Genomic DNA, 20,842 nt, shown 5'->3' on the forward strand with positions numbered 1-20,842 from the left:
AAATAAATTTAAGGAAAAGGTGAAAGAAATACAGGAGGGGGGGGGAAAGTCCTGCTTTATTTAGTTCCTTCGCTATGCAAAGGCGTGGTTGCTTGTGAAAGACCGAAATGTGAATTTAATACTTTTTTTTTTCCTCTGGGTCGAGTGTCACGAAGAAGACGGGTTTTTGGATTGGCACTTTTGCGATGGTTTCGGGTTTTTTTATTATTTTTTATATTTAACGTGTGGCATCTACAGATGTGCAATCACTGATACGCAACACTAATACAACTCATTGTACGTACAAGCACAAATGTAAATGTAAATAAAAGTGTAGGAAGTTAGCACCCACCCCTTTCCTAGAGGAATGAAAATATTTTGGGAAATATTAAAAAAGCAGAATATTATGTTTCCCTGGATGAGAAATGGAGAAGCATGTTTTAAAGACAAAACAGCTCCCATCTTCCTGCCCCCTCCCTTTGTCAATGGACCATCATCTGCAACACAATAGGATCCATCTAGCAACAGAAACTCACCACATGGCACCTGGGAAGATTACATCAGCCAGCAAGGCTAGCTAAGACCCCCACCCCCTGGGAGTCTGACAACCAATCAGGATACTCTTTCTGGGCCCCAGGAAGTTCAAAGCCAGAGAGGGCATAAAATCCGGGGACTCACTGCGTCTCGGCCCCTTTTTCTGTTCAGGAACTCAAAACCATGTGATCCTGTCCACCATTAAACCATCTTTCCAAGCAGTCTCCATGTTTCCAGTGTCCTTTTCCCCACTTGGAGCTGAACCCAGAAGGATATTTCTTCCAACAAAAGAATAATAGACATAACAATTGGAATGGACCTTGGAGGTCTTGTAATCCAACCCCTTGCTCAAACACCATAGAATCGCAGGAGGATACAGGTTATACAGGTAGTCCTTGACTTACAACACTTCATTTAGTGACTGTTCAAAGTTAAAAAGTGAGTTATGACCATTTTTCACAGTTACAACCTTTGCGGCATTCCCCATGATTACGTGATCAAAATTCAGATGCTTGGCAACTGGTTCATACTTAAGGCCATTGCTGTGCCCCAAGGTCATGTGATCACCTTTTACGACCTTCTGACAAGCAGAATCCAAAAATATTCCAAAATTTATTCATCTTCAGAAAGGGATGAAACTATAGAATAGAATAGAATAGAATAACAGAGTTGGAAGGGACCTTGGAGGTCTTCTAGTCCAACCCCCTGCCCAGGCAGGAAACCCTACACCACTTCAGACAAATGGTTGTCCAACATCTTCTTAAAAATTTCCAGTGTTGGAGCATTCACAACTTCTGCAGGCAAGTTGTTCCACTGATTAATTGTTCTAACTGTCAGGAAATTTCTCCTTAGTTCTAGGTTCTTCTCTCCTTGATTAGTTTCCACCCATTGCTTCTTGTTCTACCCTCAGGTGCTTTGGAGAATAGCTTGACTCCCTCTTCTTTGTGGCAACCCCTGAGATACTGGAACACCCCTAGTCCTTCTTCTCATCAAAGTAGACATACCCAGTTCCTGCAACCGTTCTTCATATGTTTTAGAATCAATGGGGAAGCCAGATTCACTTAACAACCGGGTTACTAATTTATCAACTGCAGTGACTCACTTAACAGCCGTGGCAAGAAAGGTTGTAAAATGGGGCAAAAACAAATGTCTCAACAGAAATTTTGGGCTCAATTGTGGTTGTAAATCGAGGACTACCTATAATTGGATATCTAAGGAAACTGACCATCGGGGCGGGTTCCAAATCCCATCGCTCGGTAATGGTCCGATTAATCTAAGATGTTTGAAAACATGCATGAGAGCTATGTTTTATATTTGTATAAAAACTAATCCTGGCAATGACTAGTTGTATGCTGGCTGTGTGTGAAAACACTACATGGATGTTGTAGTTGGTGGGACACTGGCTGGATGACTTCAGTCCAATCGGTCCAGAAGACATTGAGTTCTAGTTCCGCCTTAGGCATAAAAGTTGGTATGGATCACCCTGGGCCTGTCACTGTCTCTCAGCCCAACCCACTTCACAGAGTTATTGTGGGGAAAACAGGGGGAGGAAGTATGTTCCCTGTCGTGAGATATTTATAAAAATAATAAAAGACAGGATAAAAATATCAGAAAGAAAAGAATGAAAAAGAAAAGGAAAGAAAGAAGGGAGGTAGGGAAGTCTGTAATAGACAAATAAAAGTGCTCAGGAAGCTATTAAGTCAATTAGAATAGAACTGGAAAGAACCTTAGAGGGCTTCTAATCCAGTGATGGCTAACCTTTTCAGCACTGTGCTGAAAACGTGCTGTGCACGCGCGAAATTGTGTGTGTGCCGCACACCCATAATACAATCTGCACAACCCCCCCCCGTGTCCCCGTGCGTCAGTGGTGAGTTGCCCCTGGTTCGGACTGGTTCACAAGAACCGGTAATAACCGGTAGTAAAACCAGCGGGAGGCTCCGCCCACCGACCCCGATGTCAGCAGGATGCTTCTGCGCATGCGCAGAAGTGCATCTGCGCGAGCAATGTGAGCGTGTGCAGCCCTATTGCAAAACGGCAGTAAAGGTAAGTAGAACCACACACGTGCGTGACCCCCTTGCGTGCACCCCACCCCAAGGCATGCACGTGCGACCATGTGCATGCACCCCGCACATGCACACATGACCTCCGCATGCACCCCGCCTGTGCATGCATGTGCGACCCTGCACTTGCGTGCATGACCCGATGCACGACCCGCTCCCTGCACACGTGTGACCCCCACATATGTGCTCCGCTCTCCCATGCACACACGAGTGTCTCCTGCATGTGCCCTGCCCCCACACATGCATGGTAGAAATCTGAAAACCAGCTGGCTGGCAGAAGGCACGTGTAAATGCGTGGCACAGCTGAGCTGGGGCGACTGCTTGTGTGCCCGCAGAGAGGGCTCTGCGTGCCACCTGTGGCACCTGTGCCATAGGTTTGCCATCACGGCCCTATACAATTTCGGATAGTGGCTATCCAGTCTCTTCTTAAAAACCTCCAGTGATGAAGCATTCAGGGTCTGAAGGCAAACTCTTCCACTAGTTAATTCTTCTCACTGTTAGGAAGTTTCTCCCTAATTCCAGGTTGCTTCTCTCCTTGATTAGTTGTTTCTCCATTGTTTCTTGTCTGGCCACAACTGAGCCCAGAGTTTATGTTGCTAAGTGAGAAATTTCTTAAATAAGTTTTCTCCCATTTTACGACTTTTCTTGCCACATTTGTTAAACGAATCACTAACACGGTTGTTAAGTGAATGTGGCTTCCCCGTTGACGTTGCTTGTCAGAATGCCGCAAAAGATGATCACATGACTGCGGGACACTGCAACCGTCATAAATATGAACAAGTTATCAAGCATCTGAATGTAAATCACATGACAGTGGGGATGCTGCAACGGTCATAAGTGTGAAAAATGGTCATAAGTAACTTTTTCAGTGCCATTATAACTTTGAACGGTCACTACATGAACTGTTGTAAGTCAGGGACTATTTCTGTATGTTTGCAAGATTCACAGTTTAAACAAGAACAGACAATATATCCTAAATTAAGCTTTCATGGTGTAATTCTCATGGTGCAAATGAAATCAAACCCTTCAGGCTATTTCAAATGTCTTAAGAGTTCAAATTCTAGAACTCAGTGTTTCTCAACCTCCTCAACTTTATGATACATGGATTTCAATTCCCAGAATCCCACTTTCTTAAAGTTGCCAAGGTCAAAAAATACAGATAGGCCTTGACTTACGACCATAATTGAGCCCAAAATTTCTGTTGCCTAGCGAGACAGTTGAGTTTTGCCCCATTTTACGACCTTTCTTGGCACAATTAAGTGAATCTTTCCAATTATTTAGTTAACACAGTTAAGTGGATTTGGCTTCCCCACTGCCTTTGCTTGTCAATGACCCCAGGACACTGTAAACGTCATAAATATGTCAGTCATCAAATGTCTGAATTTTAATCATGTGACCATGAATATGCTGCAACAGTCATAAGTGTGATTAAACGGTCATAAGTCTCTTTTTTCAGTGCCAGTGTAACTTCGAATGGTCACTAAAACTGTTGTAAATCGAGAATTACCTGTACTGCTATAATCTTTAACCAGTAGGCCTTACGAAAACTTGAGATAATGGAAAATCTAAGAATTATAGAGAGTAGAGCTTTTTATTGGTCATTATTTAGAGAGAAGAATAAGAATAATTAAAAAAAACAAAACAAAACAGAATCCCTCTTCCTAATATCCCAAGTCCTTCCTGAGGTGGCCTCCGTTTCACGTCTTAGTATTAGCATCAAAATGGTTTTGTCTTCCAATACTTTTTCCCTAATTTTGTATTCTCTTTCCGGAGCAGACGCCAGTATTGCATAGTGTCCTGGTCCAGTTCTTCCAACTTCTTAGGGGGCCCTAGGTCCATATTGAAAAGCCTGGGATGGGGAGACAGGGAGAAGGAGAGAAACAGCCATCATAAAATAAATTGAGTCATGCAGCATCTTGAAATGTTTGTAAACAACAGAAAACTGACTGACTGAAACAGTGTTAGCAATAGCAATAGCACTTAGACTTATATTATGATTTACAGCCCTCTCTAAGCAGTTTAGAGAGTCAACATATTGCCCCCAACAATCTGACTCCTCATTTTACCGATTGCGGAAGGATGGAAGGCTGAATCAACCTTGAGCCAGTGAGAATCGAACTCCTGGCAGCCAACAGAATTAGCCTGCAATACTGCATTCTAACCACTGCGCCACTACGGCTGTAATCAAACCTCTGTACAGGTAGTCCTTGAATTACGACTGCAACTGAGCCCAAAATTTCCATTGCTAATGGTATTGAGTGTTGCGCCATTTTATAATTCCAACTCTGTTATTTTGTTCTGTTAAATACCCTTTCTTGCCATGAAGTGAATTGTTAAGTTAGTAACATGTTTGTTAAGTGAATCTGGCTTCCCCATTGCTTGTCAGGAGGTCAGAAAGGGGGATCACATGACCCTGGGACACTGCACCGCGGGCCAATCCTTCGCTGTTTCCAGGCTGGCCTCGCGGGCCAGATCTAAGCACCTTGCAGGCTGGATCCGGCCCACGGGCCTTGAGTTTGATAGCCCTGCTCTCCATCAAGGATGGCCAACTATGGCCCCTTTGCAACCTGTGGACTTCAACTCCCAGAATTCTGGTTTTCATGCTTATGTGTCAACTCTCAAACTGTTGGGGCCCGTCAGTGGCCTGTGCGGATTGTAGCTGATTCTGACAGTGAGGAGGCTGGTGTGGGTGCTGTGCCAGCAGCCTGTGCAGCTGGCACTCGAGTCAGACAGTGAGGAGGCTGGAAAAGATGTGGTGCCAGAGGCAGGAATTCAGCCAGGGCCTTCAGAACCTCCAGAAGCTCCCATAAGTGAAGAAGAGGAGGAGGAGCCTCTTCTTGATGCACAGGCGTGCAGAGCTGCCAAAAGGCAGGAGTGGCTCCTCAGGAGGAGGTCTCCTCGAGAGTAAGGCTTGGGGCTAATTGGCCACTCCCTTAGCCTATTTAAGGAGGAACGCCGACTGAAGCAAGTTGTAGGGAACAACTTTAGTTCACTCTCCTTCGCGTCTGGATTCTTTGCAAAATTGCTTCTGGGCTTTCTGCCAACCTTAGTAAGATTGTGATTACTTTATCTTTAGTTTCTTGTAGGCTGTTAAGGAAGTTTATTAACAGCCTTTGTTTTGAAAAAGACTGAGTTATTTTAGTAAAGTAAGTTTTGTACAAACTTTGTGTGTGCTGTGTTCTTTGGGGCCCGTAACTGGGGCAGAACACAAACCAACTGTAGCTGAAGCCATATTCATTTTACTTCGTTTCTTAGTTGTCATATATATGGGGGTAGGGCAGTGATGAAATCCTCCGTGGTTTGCCACCGGTTCGTTGCACGCACATGCGCAGTGCATACCAAATGCACACAGTGAACACATACGCAGTATGTGCCAAACGCACGCTGTGCACACACATGCACAGTGCATGCCAAACACACGCTGCACGCGAACATGCAGTTTGGCACACGCATGTGCAGTGCGTGCCAAACGCATTCTGTGTGCAATGTGCAGTACATGCCAAATGCACACTGTGTGTGCATGCACAATGCACACCAAATGCATGCTGCGTGCAGAAAAAGTAGGCTTAAGAAGGTAAGTAGAACAGTTGTGCCGCGCGATTTAGATTCGCTAGAAAGCAGGATTTCCTGCTTTCTAACGAATATAAATCGTGCTGCATAGCCGATCATTGAAAATAACAGTTCAGACAAACCAGTAGCTTTTTTAACTACCAGTTCACCCGAACCAATAGCTTTTATTACTACCGGTTTGCCCGAACCAGTGTGGACCAGTAGCATTTCACCCCAGGGGGAGGGGGTGTGGGATAATTTCTTTCCAGATGCCAGACGTAACAGCGAAAAGTCCCGTGGGAATCAAGTTTTTCTCAACGAGAAGGAGCAGCTGAGCAGCCTGCTATCCACCTGGTTGGTTAACATGACCAGTGATACTAGGGGTGGGTGGGTGACATCTATTCCTTTTATTATAACAAAACGCGGGAAATATTTAGAGTTGGTTTCACATTTCTCTGCTCCCACAGAGACGGTCTCCTCAGGGTACCATCAGCCAAGTTATGTCGGCTGGCGACACCCAGGGGGAGGACCTTCTCTGTGGGAGCCCCTGCCCTTTGGAATGAACTGCCCCCAGAAATGCGTAAGATCTCCAACCTCCGTGTATTTCGCTGTGCCCTCAAAACTTTGTTGTTCCGCCAGACCGGGCTATCAATGTAAAGATTTTAATTGGTTTTAAATGTGGGATTTTAAATTTGGGGGTTTTATAATTTGAGCCAATTATTTAATAATTTTAATTATTTTTAAATTTTGTCTGTCTTTGTGCTTTTAATCAGGCTGTACACCGCCCTGAGTCGTTCGGGAGAAGGGCGGTATAGAAATATTATTATTATTATTATTATTATTATTATTATTATTATTATTATTATTATTATTATTAATTATTATTTGAACGTGCCAATATGATGTACCCAACAAAATGGATCTTTGAGAAAAGCCGCCGAGTCCTGAATTGATTGGGCCATTACTCGGCACCATGCCATTATGACCCTAGCACCATCCCCAGGGTCGCATGATCAAAATTCGGGTGCTTGACAACTGGTGTGTATTTATGACAGTTGCGCTGTCCGGGGTGTGTGTGTGTGTGTGTGTCACGTGATCATCTGTAACCATCTCAGCTGTCTTCTGACAAGCAAAGTCAACAGAGGGAAGCCAGATTTATTAAACGGCCGCACAATTCATCTCACAACTGCAGCGGTTCACTTAACAGCTGTGGCAAAAAAGGTTGCATAATGGGGCAAAATGTACTTAACTTTGTTTAGCAACAGAAATGTTGGTCTCGCTTGTGGTTGTACGTTGAGGACTAACCGTAACGTTGTTTCTCTAATCCAAAATGTTCTGGAACATCTGCTTTACTTGTTCAGTCCTAGCCTATGTCTTGCCTTTGCAGCCATAAGGACTAGAAACTTTATTAAGAAAGCCAATGTTTGCAGAGTCTGGAAACTGGGGCCCAGTACAACTGGACAGTTGGCAAAGGGCTTTCAAACAAGAAGTGACATTCGGAAGCAATGGAAATTTGATCCAAGTAATCCACAGCTTACGATCATCATGGCATCTGGAATTTCTGTCATGATGGTCGTAAATAGAGTCCTTAATTTACCCAGAACCACACAATAGCAAAGAGAAGCAAAAGACTTCTGTGGCCCCAATCTCATTCCTCTTTTGCCCACAATCGTAACCGAAAAGGGCCACTGCTCACCATTCAGGATACTCGGAGTCTGGCTTCAGCTCTACGTCTGTCCCTTCCTTGTAGATGTTCACCCCCATAGCATGAGTGGTGAGCTTAACCGGGTCCTTGCATATTTCAGGGCCTTTCAGTTCTTCTTTGGAAAGACCTTTCATTTTGCCTCTCGCTGCTAAAAAGAAATATATATATATATATATATTTCAGAAGTTGTTTTGGCGTATGCATAAAACATGAGCACGTTATTCAGGAGTAGGGGGGAAAAGGGGACCACTCTGCAAGTCAAAGCATCTCTGGGGATATGGAAAAAAGCTTTTACATTCCTTTTTCACACTGTAAGGCAGGGGTCTCCAACCTTGGCAATTTTAAAACTTGTGGACAGCAACTCCCAAAATTCCTCAGCCAGCTTTGCTGGGAATTCTGGGAGTTGCAGTCCAGGAGTCTTAAAGTTGCCAAGGTTGGAGATCCCTGCTCTAAGGAACTCAGGCTAATGCCCCCAGAAAAATACTTTCAGGAAGCAGCTCAGAGAAGAGGGCACCTTTTTGTGATACAAGCTCTGCAAATATCGCTATCATGAGGACTAGCTACTTTCTGCACAGTCAGTCATCTGGTTTACATAACCCTCAAGCTATACAGTATACAGACAGTCCTCAAGTTCATTTAGTGACCATTCAAACTGCCAGTGGCATTGAAAAAAAGTGACTCATGACCATTTTTCACACTTCCAATGTGATTAAAATTCAGATGCTTGGCAATTGACTCATAGTTATGACGGTTGCAGTGTCCTAGGGTCATGTGATCACCTTTTGTGACCTTTTGAGAAGCAAAGTCAGGCAGGTAAGGCAGGTTCATGTAACAACCATATTAGAATAGAACAGAATAACAGAGTTGGAAGGGACCTTGGAGGTCTTCTAGTCCAACCCCCTGCTCAAACAGGCAACCGTAAATAAAAAATAAAAATAAAATAAATAAATAAACCCTATACCATTTCAAACAAATGGTTATCCAATCTCTTCTTAAAAACTTCCAGTGGTGGAGCATTTACAACTTCTGGAGGCAAGTTGTTCCACTGATTAATTGTTCTGTCAAGAAATTTCATCTTTGCTCTAAGTTGCTTCTCTCCTTGAATATTTTCCATCCATTGTTTCTTGTCCTGCCTTCAGGTGGCTCTGGAGAATAGCTTGACTCCCTCTTCTTTATAGACGCTCCTTAGATATTGGAAGACTGCTATCATGTCACCCCCTAGTCCTTCTTTCCATTAAACTAGACATACACAATGTTACTAACTTAACAACTGCAGTAATTCACTTAACATCTGTGGCAAAAGAGTTTGTAAAGTGGGGCAAAATTCACTTAACAACTCTAATTTAGCAACAGAAATTTTGGGCTCATTGTGGTCGTAAACCAGTATTTTGATTAGTTTGGACTTAGTGTATTTCCTGAACTTCCACCAATGTAGTATATATACTGCTCAAAACAATAATGGGAACACAAGCAGAAGACATCCGAGACCTGAATGAATGAAATAGCCTTATTAAATACTTTGTTCTTTACATGCAGTAGTTTATACACTGCTCAAACAACTAAAGGGAACACAAAACCACTGTATGTAACGAACAAAGTATTTAATAAGGCTATTTATTTATTTATTTATTGTTTAAATTTGTATACCGCCCTTCTCCCGAAGGACTAATTCATTCAGATCTCGGATGTCTTCTGCTTGTGTTCCTTTATAAAAATATATAAAGCTTAGAATAACACAACTAAAAGAAAGTTTGCTGTAGTGGCTAAAGGCAGACCAGGTAGGCTATAGATTCAGTGTTTTTCAATCTCAGTGACTTTTAACAGGTGTGGACTTCAACTCCCAGAATTCCTCAGCAAAAAAAAAAAAATGCTGGCAGGGGAATTCTGGGAGTTGAAGTCCACACATCTTAAAATTGACAGTGTTGAGAAACTCTGGCAAGCATAAAAAAATAAAAACGTTTAAAAGCAATAAGGTTTTAAACTAACCCACTGGCGCTTTCCCTCTAAAAGGCTGGGTTGACAGCACCATGCAGAAGAGCAATCTTCCAATAAACAAAGGAAGAATACTTTAACAGAATAACAAAGTTGGGTGGGACCTTGGAGGTCTTCTAGTCCAACCCCCTGCTCAGGCAAGAAATCCTATAGTACCATTTCAGACAAATGGTTGTCCATGGGTGCAAGGCTCTTCTTTAGATGCCCCCACCCCATCCCATCCGACCATGGAGGACGCCCAAAGCGCTCCCTTCCAGTCTGGCTTACCCGGTTTTTTGGCAGCATAGTTTCTGACCGTCAGCCGCGACCATGAAAGGCTGGAAAGCGAGGAGCAAACAGCGGCCCGGAGCTGCAGCCCAACCAAAGCCATGCGACCTCGAAACCTACCCTCTTGCTGGGGCTGGCAGCTTCAGGCGTACGGAGTCTGCGCAGAAGCAGAGAGCATTCTGGGAAACGTAGTTCGTCTACCCCCTCCCCGTTTCCTTTTGCGATCGCTGAGCGCTGATTACAAAGAAGACTTAATATCTCCCTTCCCCAACCGGGTGCCCGCCTCATTAACGTGCTGCATCGCAAGATCCGTCTTCTCCAGTCCGCCTGGACAAATATTTCATAGGTTGCGATAGGTTTCTTCCACGGAAAAATCCCCACAGAATCCTGCACTTATGAAATATTATGAAATGTTCAGTAAGAGTGGTCAATGCCTGGAATGCACTACCTGACTCTGTAGCTTCTTCCCCAAACCCCCAAAACTTTAACCTTAAACTGTCTACTGTGGACCTTACCCCATTCCAAAAAGGTCTGTAAGGGGCATGCATAAGTGCATCAGCGTGCCTACCGTCCCTGTCCTAATACTCCTTTTTTATTTACTCTTTTCATTTATTCAAATTATGTTTATATTTTTACCTGTTATCTTATATATGCTTGACAAAATCAATCAATCAATAATATAATAATATAATATAATATAATATAATATAATATAATATAATATAATATAATATAATATAATATAATAATATAATAATATATTATAATAGAATAGAATAGAATAGAATAGAATAGAATAGAATAGAATAGAATAGAATAGAATATAAAATAATCAGTTGGGCGCAGTCGTTGAAGCCCAATCTTGATAGCATTTTGTACATTTGCTCAGAAAAGTGTCTACAGTATATTCTATTGGATTCTGATTTGCCCTAACTGGGAGAACGGGCTGCTGGTGCAATTCTTTTCCTTCCCTATCATAAAATATTCTGGTTTTTCATGATAGTCCAGATGATTTTAAAATAGAATCTGTGTTGCAAGAGATATTTAGTGTACAGCTCAATCCTGTGTAAAGAAGAAAATATATACAGCTCAAATTAATCCCTCACTACAAAAATAACTAGTTATTTTTCAGTTATATATTATAGTACAGTATATTATATTCCACCCAATCCCAAGTGATTCAGCTATTTTTATTTATGATTTTATTTTCATTCTAATATTCAGTGTGGTTTTTGAGTATGCCACATCTGATCTGTCAATTATTGTAAATAAACTTTACTAGTACTGTAGTACTTATAATTCACTTCCTAGGGAACTTGGACAACTTCCAAATATGTGGCATTTCCAGTCCACAGTCAACAAAGAATAATTTGTGGGTTGATGTCTACACACCTGGACATTTCTTTTAAGTTAGCCCACTCATTTAAGATTGCTGATTTTAAAAATTACGTTGGCTGGCAGATGCTGTTGAATTACAGCCCACATCTCTCGTAATCAGTGGGACTTTAAATATATTAAGGGTGAAAATGAGGTTCTAGAAGGCAGTATTTTCAACATTAAGCAAAAATGAAGACGGGGAGGGGGCATAACCTCAAACTGACAAGAGGAAAGTTCAAAAATTATACCTTACGATTCTTGATGAACGTATCTTTTCTTTTATGTACACTGAGAGCGTATGCACCAAGAGAAATTCCTTGTGTGTCCAATCACACTTGGCCAATAAAAAATTCTATTCTATTCTATTCTAAAAGTAATGTTAGAAAGTATTCCTTCACAGAAAGAGGAGTGCAACTTTGGAACCAAACTCCCAAGGGAGGTTGTGGGTCAGTCATCAGTAACTAAATAATGGAGTTGGAAAAGATCTTGGAGGTCTTCTTGTCTGACCCCCTGCTCAAGCAGAAAACCTTATACAAATTCAGACAGATTTTTGTCCAATCTCTTCTTAAAAATCTCTAGTGTTGGAGAATCTGCAACTTCTGAAAGCAAGCAGTTCCACTGATTAATTATTCTGTCAGGAAAGTTCTAGGTTGGATCTCTCCTTGATTAGTTTCCATCCATTGCTCCTTGTCCTTCCCTCAGGTGCTTTGAGAGTTTAAACATTTGATTTTTAACACGCTTGGGATAAACATCACCCGACAAAAATTAAAAATTAAATAAAATATAAAAATAATTAAAAACAATAAATTAATTAAAGGAGAACAAAAAACAAATGACGGGCTGGTAGGTCTTTTTCAACCATCAGTTTTCTATGTTTCTATGACTAAACATTGGTGGAAATTACAATCTAAGAATGATAGAAGTGTTTCTCAACCTTGGCCACATTAAGGTTTGTGGACTTTAATTCCCACAATTTCCCAGAATTCCCATGGCAAATCTCCACCAAGGATATTTATTCTTTTTGCATAAATGCCTATGACAGCATGCACTGGCCACCACTGTCAGATATAAACCTCCATTAAATTGCATAACTGGATGGAAAATAGTTCAACAAAGTACCTGAAAAATGATATGGCTAATTAACATGGATGTTCACCACAGACTAAACATATACCAGCACCCTTTAGATAAACACAAGGAGCAACTGGAACAAGCCAGGACTACGGAACAGGGAAAAATGCTGACAACCATCATCAAGATTATATCTCTTAGTCAAGTTAAAAAAAGGAAAACCCAAAGTATTCAAGCTAAACTCCAGAAGCAAAGAGCTGCCTGAACCCCAATGGGTAGTCAATACTGGTGGTCCGCAACTTACAATAGTTCATTTAATGACCATTCAAAGTTATAATGTCTCTGAAAAAAGTGATTTACCACAGTTTTTCACACTTATGACCGTTGCAGCCTCCCTATGGTCACATGATCAAAATTCAGATGCTTGGCAACTGTTTCATATTTATGACGACTGCAACGTCTTGGGGTCATGTGATCCGCTTTTGCGACCTTCTGACAAGGAAAGTCAATGGGGAAGCCAGATTCATTTAACAACCGTGTTACTAACTTAACAAATGCGATGATTCACTTAACAACTGTGGCATGAAAAGTCGTAAAAAGGGGCAAACTCGCTTAACAAATTTTTTCACTTAGCAACATAAATTTTGGCTTCAATTGTGGTCATAACTCGAGGACTACCTGTATGTCCAGTCACAAATGGTGGTCACATGATCCCAGGACACTGCAACCTTCATAAATACATGCCAGTTGCCAAGTGTCTGAACTTTGATCATATGACCTTGATGATGCTATGATGATCATACATGTGAGTACCCGATCATAGCCACTTTATTCAGTGCCATTGTGACTTCAAGCAGTTGCTAAGCAAATGGTTGTAAAATGAGGACTACCTGTAATGAATCCATCTTCCAATGATCTGGCACAAGGGTTTTTCACTTGACCAAGGATGTGGATCTAAAAGCTTGTTGTTCATCTATGATTCATCCAGAACCTTTTTCAATCTGAGAACTCATTCTTAAATAAGATGATTTTGTGCGTTTAAATGATTACAAAAAAAACACCTGTCCATGCTCAGAGTTAGTCTTATTTTGTTTTTAAAATTGGTGTGGCCCAGCAGATTTTTCCCCTTGCTTTGTATTCTAAGCGAGGGTCCCAAACTTTTCAGGCTGTGAGGAAAAATAAATTCCCAGAATCCCTGATCAAAAGGCAAAACTCTAGGACAGAAAATTGGCTGTTTTTGAGTGTACTTTTCTGTCTGTTTCTTTCCTTCTCTCTCTTTCTTTCTCCATGTCCTTCCTTCCTTCCTTCCTTCCTTCCTTCCTTCCTTCCTCCCTCCCTCCCTCCCTCCCTCCCTCCCTCCCTCCCTCCCTCCCTCCCTTGTTGTAACTATGTGAAAAAGGGAAGAGAAATCTTGCTTTGTACTACATTACATTACATTCCTGAACAAACAGCTATATTGTAAGCCACCTCTGGTAAGATAGATGGCCAATAAATGTAATAAATAAAATATAATAAAATATTGTAGAGTTAGGGTATACCCTAAAACCGTGATGGCAAACCTATGGCATGCGTGCCACAGGAGGCACGTGGAGCCATATCGGTGGGCACAGGAGTGTTGCCCTAGCTCAGCTCCAGCGCTCATGCACATGCCACTGGCCAGCTGATTTTTGAGCCAACTGGACCCACTGGCAGTCGGGAAATGGGCCATTTCCGGTTTCCAGAGGGCCTCTGGGTATGTGTGGAAGGCCGTTTTTGCCCTCTCCAGGCTCTCAGAAAGCCTCTGGAGCCTGGGGAGAGTGAAAAATGAGCCTTCCGGTCCCACTGGAAGTCGAGAAAAGGGCCGTTTCTGGTCTCTGGAGGGCCTCCGGGGTGTGTGTGGAAGGCCGTTTTTGCCCTCCCCAGGCTCCAAGAAAGCCTCTGGAGCCTGGGAAGGGCGAAAAACGGGCCTACCATGCCATCATGTCCCAAAAGTGGAGAGGAGTGTGGAAGGGGGGGGGCGCGTGCGCATGCACGAGAGGGCGGGACGCATTGAATTATGGATGTGGGCACATGCGCCCACAATCCCCTTGCTCCCTCCGCTTTTGGCACACGACGGCAAAAAGGTTAGCTATCAGTGCCCTAACACAAAACAAGTTGCCAGAGACCAGCAGATCACTCGGAATCTAATTGTACTTATTCTGGAACTGTGACAAAAAGCGCTAACAGCATCATAGATTTTTAAAGGCAATTCAATCCACATCTTCAAAAGGCAACCTGATCACCAGACACATGCTGTTCCAGGCTCTGCTTCATTTGACAAAGAAAACAGGTGAAACATGAGCAAGGTTTTGCATTACATCAGCAAACAGGAGGGCAAGGTCTGCTTTGCACCATAGGAAACCAATTCTTCAGGTTGAAAAGAAAATAGATTCAACTCTGCAACAACTGAATTCATTTTGGGGGGAAAAATGCATTTAAAAAAAAACTACTTCTTTTTTTGACTTGGTGAAGAAATTGCAGACTTCTGCGTAGCACAGAAATCTGGATCCTCCCGTTAGGAAAGCTAGGCAAACTCTCCTTTTTCAAATTTGTAGGCGGATATACTTTTATTTTGGAAAGCTAAACCTTTACCCACACGACAAAACTACATCTCCCAGAATCCTCTCGGAGCACATGCTCAATCCTAATGGGAACGAACGAACGAGCGAGCGAGCGGGCGAGAGCGAACCCCAGGAAGAAAAATACGTGATTGAATATTTTTTTTTAATATATGTTCAGCTTTAATCCGCAGTTTGCTGGCCTAATCCTGGCTGGGTGTTGGATCCCGGCCCGCAAGGGATTCCGAAGAACTTGCGATTCACAAAGGGTTCATCTTTCTCTTCAAACTTGAGAGCCAAACTTTTCTTAGAAGTAAGTTTGTCCAAGGGGATGCTTTTGTTTTAAGCCTTGCACTCGCCCACCCACCCAAAAAAAAGAGGGGTGGGGGAAAAAAAGGTTTTCTACAGTGTGCAGATTCAGTTTTGTTCTCTTCAAAACGTATATTGTTGCAAACTTCTTAAGCCCCTTGCTAGATCTTTGGGAAATTTTTGAAGTGAAATCTTCTGAAAACGGGCAAATTTTGGTTTTCCTAAGGTTGCTTATTTCTTTTCGAGATCTATAAACTTTCCCATATATGGAGGGGGGAGTGAGTGAGTGAGTGAGTGAGAGAGAGATGAAAACATAAGTTTAAAAGAAAAGAGCATCAGGTAGACAATTGACATCAGAGGGATAGTGAAAGCAGTCTGGATCAGACTGAACAAAAGGGGAGAATAAATCCAGAAATAAGAATAATTTGTGCAGAAGACTGGAGTATTGAGAGGGCTTTAAACCTAGAGATTTTCTTTCAAGTAAACATGCTAAGAATTTCTCTGTCCTATAAGGTGGAGCAAAAAAATAAAATAAAAATGTTCACCACCTTCAAACTGTGCATAGCTGTTTTTCTCTTCCCTCTTTTAAATTTAATTTGGGATGATCATTGCATTTCCGCAGCTAAGACTTGCTAAATCTTTAGCCGTAGCAATAAATCAGTTATATGGTACTTTTCTTCAGCAGCCAAACCACACTGTATGTATCTCTTTTGTTTTTTTAAAAAAGCAGGCATTGCATAATATCCTGCCTATTTGGAAGCAAATAAGTCTCAGCAAGATTATTGGGTGCTGGCTTTTCAAAATCGATCCTGTCAGCAGATGCAGCACAAAACTGCCGCATAACAATCCTAACAAACCCAAGTTTTGTGAAAGGATCGGAAAGGATGATGCTATTTTTAATAGCTTCATATAAACATTCCTACTCTGCAGCATACACGCTGCATTTGATATACAGCACAGTATGGATTTTAAGCCTTGCTCCTTCTACAAACAGGGTCAACTGAGAAGTCCAGGAGAAAAATGTCCCTTCTATTTAAAAGCATTAAAATCAAAACGTTTTTAAAACTAAATACAGTAAAATAAAACAGGGCAGTCAACTTTTTTTTTTAAAGCAGAGATGACTGAGCATGCTCAAATAACCATGGAATGTTGATTGACAATTTTTTAAAAAAAAATATTGAGTGGGTGGAATGAAAGAGAATTCAGCTGGCTGGGACTTTGAACAGACTTTCTTGGTTGTTATGTTTTAGCGCAATTGCTGTGTAGCGTCAGTGCCCTTTGCCTAGGATGATAGCCTTGAAGATTGAGTTAATGTAGTAGGTCTGTTTGGCAGATAGCCATCCCGTTTTCAATCCACCTTTTTCCCTCAGTGAAGCATGCAAAGAAAGTTGCAACTATAATTTTATATCTGGAAAATTCTCACTGCAGTAAAATGTACCAATTTTTAAACAGGTATTAGATCTTAACTGTGTGTGCCTACAAAAAAAAAGCCTGATTTCATTTACTGGATCTTGCCCTTAATCAAATGCATGTAAAATAGCCTGTGATACATATGGTATCTTTTCTAGTGCTGAGTTTTGTGTGTGTTTCAATGTCCTGTTTTGGGTCTTCCTCCCATTACATTATGGTAGCTTCATTTTCCATTTCCTTTTTTTCCGTTTGCTTGCATTTTAGCAAAATCCAAACTTTTGTCAGGATTAGAAATTGTTTCCTGAGCTGGAAAAAAGTTTTTTTTTTAAAAGAAAAAATGAAGGATGAAGCCTTAAAAAAAACCCTATTTTTTGTAATCCATCTCAAACCCCATGGTCTGTCAACTTTTGTAGATAAATTACAAAATTTAACCTACCACAATGTTACAAGTTCAGCTTTTTTAAAAAAAACCAGATTACACTATTGTTAGGAACATAGGGCAAGCACTTAATTTCTGCTGAATTGGCAGCTTTAAACTACAGATTAAGGAGGAGTCCGGTTGCTAACTTTGGCTTTAACCCAAATTTGTAGGTACAAATCAGAGGTGGGTTTCAGCAGGTTCTGACCAGTTCTGGAGAACCGGTAGCAGAAAGTTTGAGTAGTTCGGAGAACCGGTAGTAAAAATTCTGACTGGCCCCACCCCCATCTATCCTCTGCCTCCCAAGTCCCAGCTGATCGGAAGGAAATGGGGATTTTGCAGTAACCTTCCCCTGGATTGGGGAGGGAATGGAGATTTTACAGTATCCTTCCCCTGCCATGCCCACCAAGCCACGCCCACCAAGCCATGCCATGCCCACCAAGCCACACCCACAGAACCGTTAGTAAAAATTTTTGAAACCCACCGCTGGTACAAATGGACTATGTTATTAAAAATGGTGGATCGTGTTGTCCTTCCTCAAGCTGAACAAAGTGTTGAAGCCATCCCATGCTTTCTGGAACAAGCTGTGTATTAAAAACACACAACTTCACTGGTTTCTGAAAGTATTGGGCGGTATCAGCAGTTTGTTGCCTGGAGAAAGGAGAATGCCGTCCACCATTTTTAATACAGTTAATCCTCGATTTACAGCCATTTGTTTACTGACTGTATAAAGTTACAGTGACATGGAAAAAAAAATAACATCTCTGTAGTAGCATTCCAGTGGTCACATCATCAAAATTTGGGTGCTTGGCAACCAAAGTGTGTTTATGATAGTTATAGTGTCCCAGGGTCATGTGATCTCCATTTGCAATCTTCCCAGCTGGCTTCTGACAAGCAAAGTCAATGTGGGAAACTGGATTCATTTAATGACCTCATGATGACTCACTCAACAACTGTAGCAAAAAGGTAAAATTGAGCATGATTCACTTAACAACGCCTAGTAATGGAATTCTGATCCCAGTTGTGTGGCCGTAAATTAAGGATTACCTCTACAGGTAATCCTCGATTTACGACCACAACTGAGCCCAGAATTTATGCTGCAAAGTGAGAAATTTGTGAAATGACTCTTTGCTCCATGTTACGAATTTCCTCGCCGCATTTGTTAAATGAATCCCTGCAGTAGTTAAATTAGTAACATGGTTGTTAAGTGAATCTGGCTTCCCCATTGACTTTGCTTTTCAGAAGGTCACAAAAAGGGATCACATGACCCCCCACCGGGACACTGCAATGGTCATAAATATGAACCGGTTGCCAAGCATCCGAATGTAAATCACATGACCGCGGGGATGCTGCCACAGTCATAAGTGTGAAAAATGGTCATAAGTCACTTTTTTCAGGGCTGTTGTAACTTTGAACGGTCACTAAATGAATTGTTGTTAGTTAAGGATTGCCTGTAGAAGGCAGCTCGTTCATTTTTAGGAATTCTCCTTAAGTCTTAACCTGTGGACCTGTGCATTTGGGGTATCTGCATCACTGTGGGCTTATCCCATGGGTGTCAAATTTGATCGTGTCACGTGACGTATCATGAGGTATTGCAACATTTTTTTGCCTTTGCAGAGCTGGGGTGGGCGTGGCCTGTGTGTGACTTATCCGGCCTGTGGGCCGCCAGTATGACAGGCCCGGCTTATCCTCATGTCTTCCTAACGATGATACAATCCTTTTAATGTGACAAACTCTCCCGTGCTTTTTCTCAGATTGGTGAAATAAACTATTTCTGGATAGTTCAACTCTGGGAGTTGAAGTCCACAAGTCTTAAGGTTGCCAAGCAGGGTGGATTTGATTTAAATCAAGTTGATTTAAATCACAATTTAAATCATGATTTAAATCACTAGTAAAAAGGCTTGATTTAAATCAACTCGATTTAAATCATAATTTTTAAAGAGCAACTGTCATCTCTGCTACTCCTTTGACCCATTGTTGACTCATCGATAGTCCCAGTGTGGCAGAATATACAGCCTCATGCTACATAACTAAGCTCCATTTCATGCTGAATAAACTAAATTATTTATGTATCTTAAATAGAAAACTATCTTACGATAGATTTTTACCCCAAAAGTTTATTATTAAAATAAATTTGATAAAAATCAAAAAAATCTGATTTAAATAAAAAAAATCGATTTTTAAAAAAATCATTGATTTTTATCCACCCTGTTGCCAAGGTTGGAGACCCCTGCTCTAAAGAACACTAAACTCTGTTCAGAAATAGCCTGCCTCTTACCTGAACAGTTTAAGTCCCTCCTTTGAAGTACAGGTAAATCCTCAACTTACAACAGTTCATTCAGTGACCACTTGGAGTTACGGCAGCACTGAAAAAAGTGTCGTATCACCTTTTTCACACAACTGTTGCAGCATCCCCATGGGTCCTATAATCAGAATTCAAATGCTTGGCAACTGACTCATATTTATGACGGTTGCAGTGTCCCCGGGGTCACGTAATCCTCTTCTGCAACCTTCTGACCAGCAAAGTCAATGGGGAAGCCAGATTCACTTCACGACAATTTTGGCTAATTTAACAACTACAGTGATCCAACTTAACAACTGTGGCAAGACAGGTTGTAAAACGGGGCAAACTTACTTAACAAATGTTTCACTTAGCAACTGAAATTTTGGGTTGAATCAGCGGTCATAAGTCGAGGACTCCCTGTACTTAACTACCCTGAGTCCTGCCCCACCATGCCTTCAGAAGAATGACTGATTTCTCTCCCACCCCCTGAAAGTGATGTCCTGTGAGAAAAGGAACAAAGCTGAAAACTCCTGACTTTTACCTGAGTCCAAGATTACACACTCCCATTTTGTTTCCAAGTGTAGGGTCATTGTTGTCGTGACCTGGAGGAGCGATCACGATGGACAGTGGCATGGAGACTAAGAAAGATGTAACTGAGGGATTTGGGAACCCCTCAGAATCTCTAGTGCCTCCCTCCACGGATTTGGAAGATGAGATTGAGGGTCCTGTTGATTCTGGAGAAGATGCTTCCATTATCCAACAACTGCCCACTTCTCCTGATGACAACCAGGTTCTCCTGAACCTTCCAGATCTGGATTCAGATCCCTGCTACCCCAGAGCAGAAGAGATCAGGATTGGCCTGGATGGGGACGGTGAATCCAAAAGAAGCTCGGAACCACAAGATATCACTTCTTTGGATCCTGAGATCTCCAGGTAAACAGTCTCTCTTCTCTTTCACAGTTTATTTATTATTTATCTATGTTTTCCTGCTATAGTGACCTAAGCTTCCCCAGCAACATGAAGCCGAGTCCTCGTCTCGATAAATCCCTTTTATTTAATTTACAGTGAATTCCTCTCCAAAGTCTTTCCTCTCCCACAGTCTTTCAAGATAGTTCACAATTACCGACCTTTATCAGGCTTGGAGAGTGGCCAGGACGATATCTTTCAGACGCCGCAATACTTGGCAAGAATGCAGTAATGAACTAATTGTCTCCTGCAAACTCCACTCCCCCTTCGCTCCTCTTTTATTCCCTCTGGGAGGGGCCATTCATCGTCCACCTGTAGCCTTACTCCCAAGTCGACCCTTGTTCT

The 20,842-nt window shown here is 41.9% G+C and overlaps 2 protein-coding genes across 2 annotated transcripts in view; one reads left to right on the top strand and one right to left on the bottom strand.

Moving 5' to 3' along the window:
* Positions 1 to 4,145: 4,145 nt before the first annotated feature.
* Positions 4,146 to 10,225, bottom strand: MRPL54 (mitochondrial ribosomal protein L54). The gene is made up of 3 exons (XM_070931846.1): positions 10,087 to 10,225; positions 7,819 to 7,975; positions 4,146 to 4,422 (listed from the first exon to the last, which is right to left on the bottom strand). The coding sequence occupies exons 1-3, from the start codon at positions 10,187 to 10,189 to the stop codon at positions 4,290 to 4,292; spliced, it is 393 nt and encodes a 130-aa protein (XP_070787947.1). The 5' UTR covers positions 10,190 to 10,225; the 3' UTR covers positions 4,146 to 4,289.
* A 5,064-nt stretch (positions 10,226 to 15,289) lies between these two features.
* LOC139317246 (amyloid-beta A4 precursor protein-binding family A member 3-like) overlaps positions 15,290 to 20,842 on the top strand; it is a 30,547-nt gene continuing 24,994 nt past the window's right edge. Inside the window, exons 1-2 of the mRNA XM_070944268.1 lie at positions 15,290 to 15,423; positions 20,111 to 20,464. Coding sequence (XP_070800369.1) covers positions 20,151 to 20,464 — 314 coding nt within the window. The 5' untranslated portion in view covers positions 15,290 to 15,423; positions 20,111 to 20,150. The remainder of the gene's footprint in view (positions 15,424 to 20,110; positions 20,465 to 20,842) is intronic.

Source organism: Pituophis catenifer, unplaced genomic scaffold (genome assembly GCF_029215685.1).
Source record: "Pituophis catenifer annectens isolate HBS135680 unplaced genomic scaffold, rPitCat1.0.hap2 SCAF_1, whole genome shotgun sequence".
Classification (NCBI taxonomy): Eukaryota; Metazoa; Chordata; class Lepidosauria; order Squamata; family Colubridae; genus Pituophis; species Pituophis catenifer.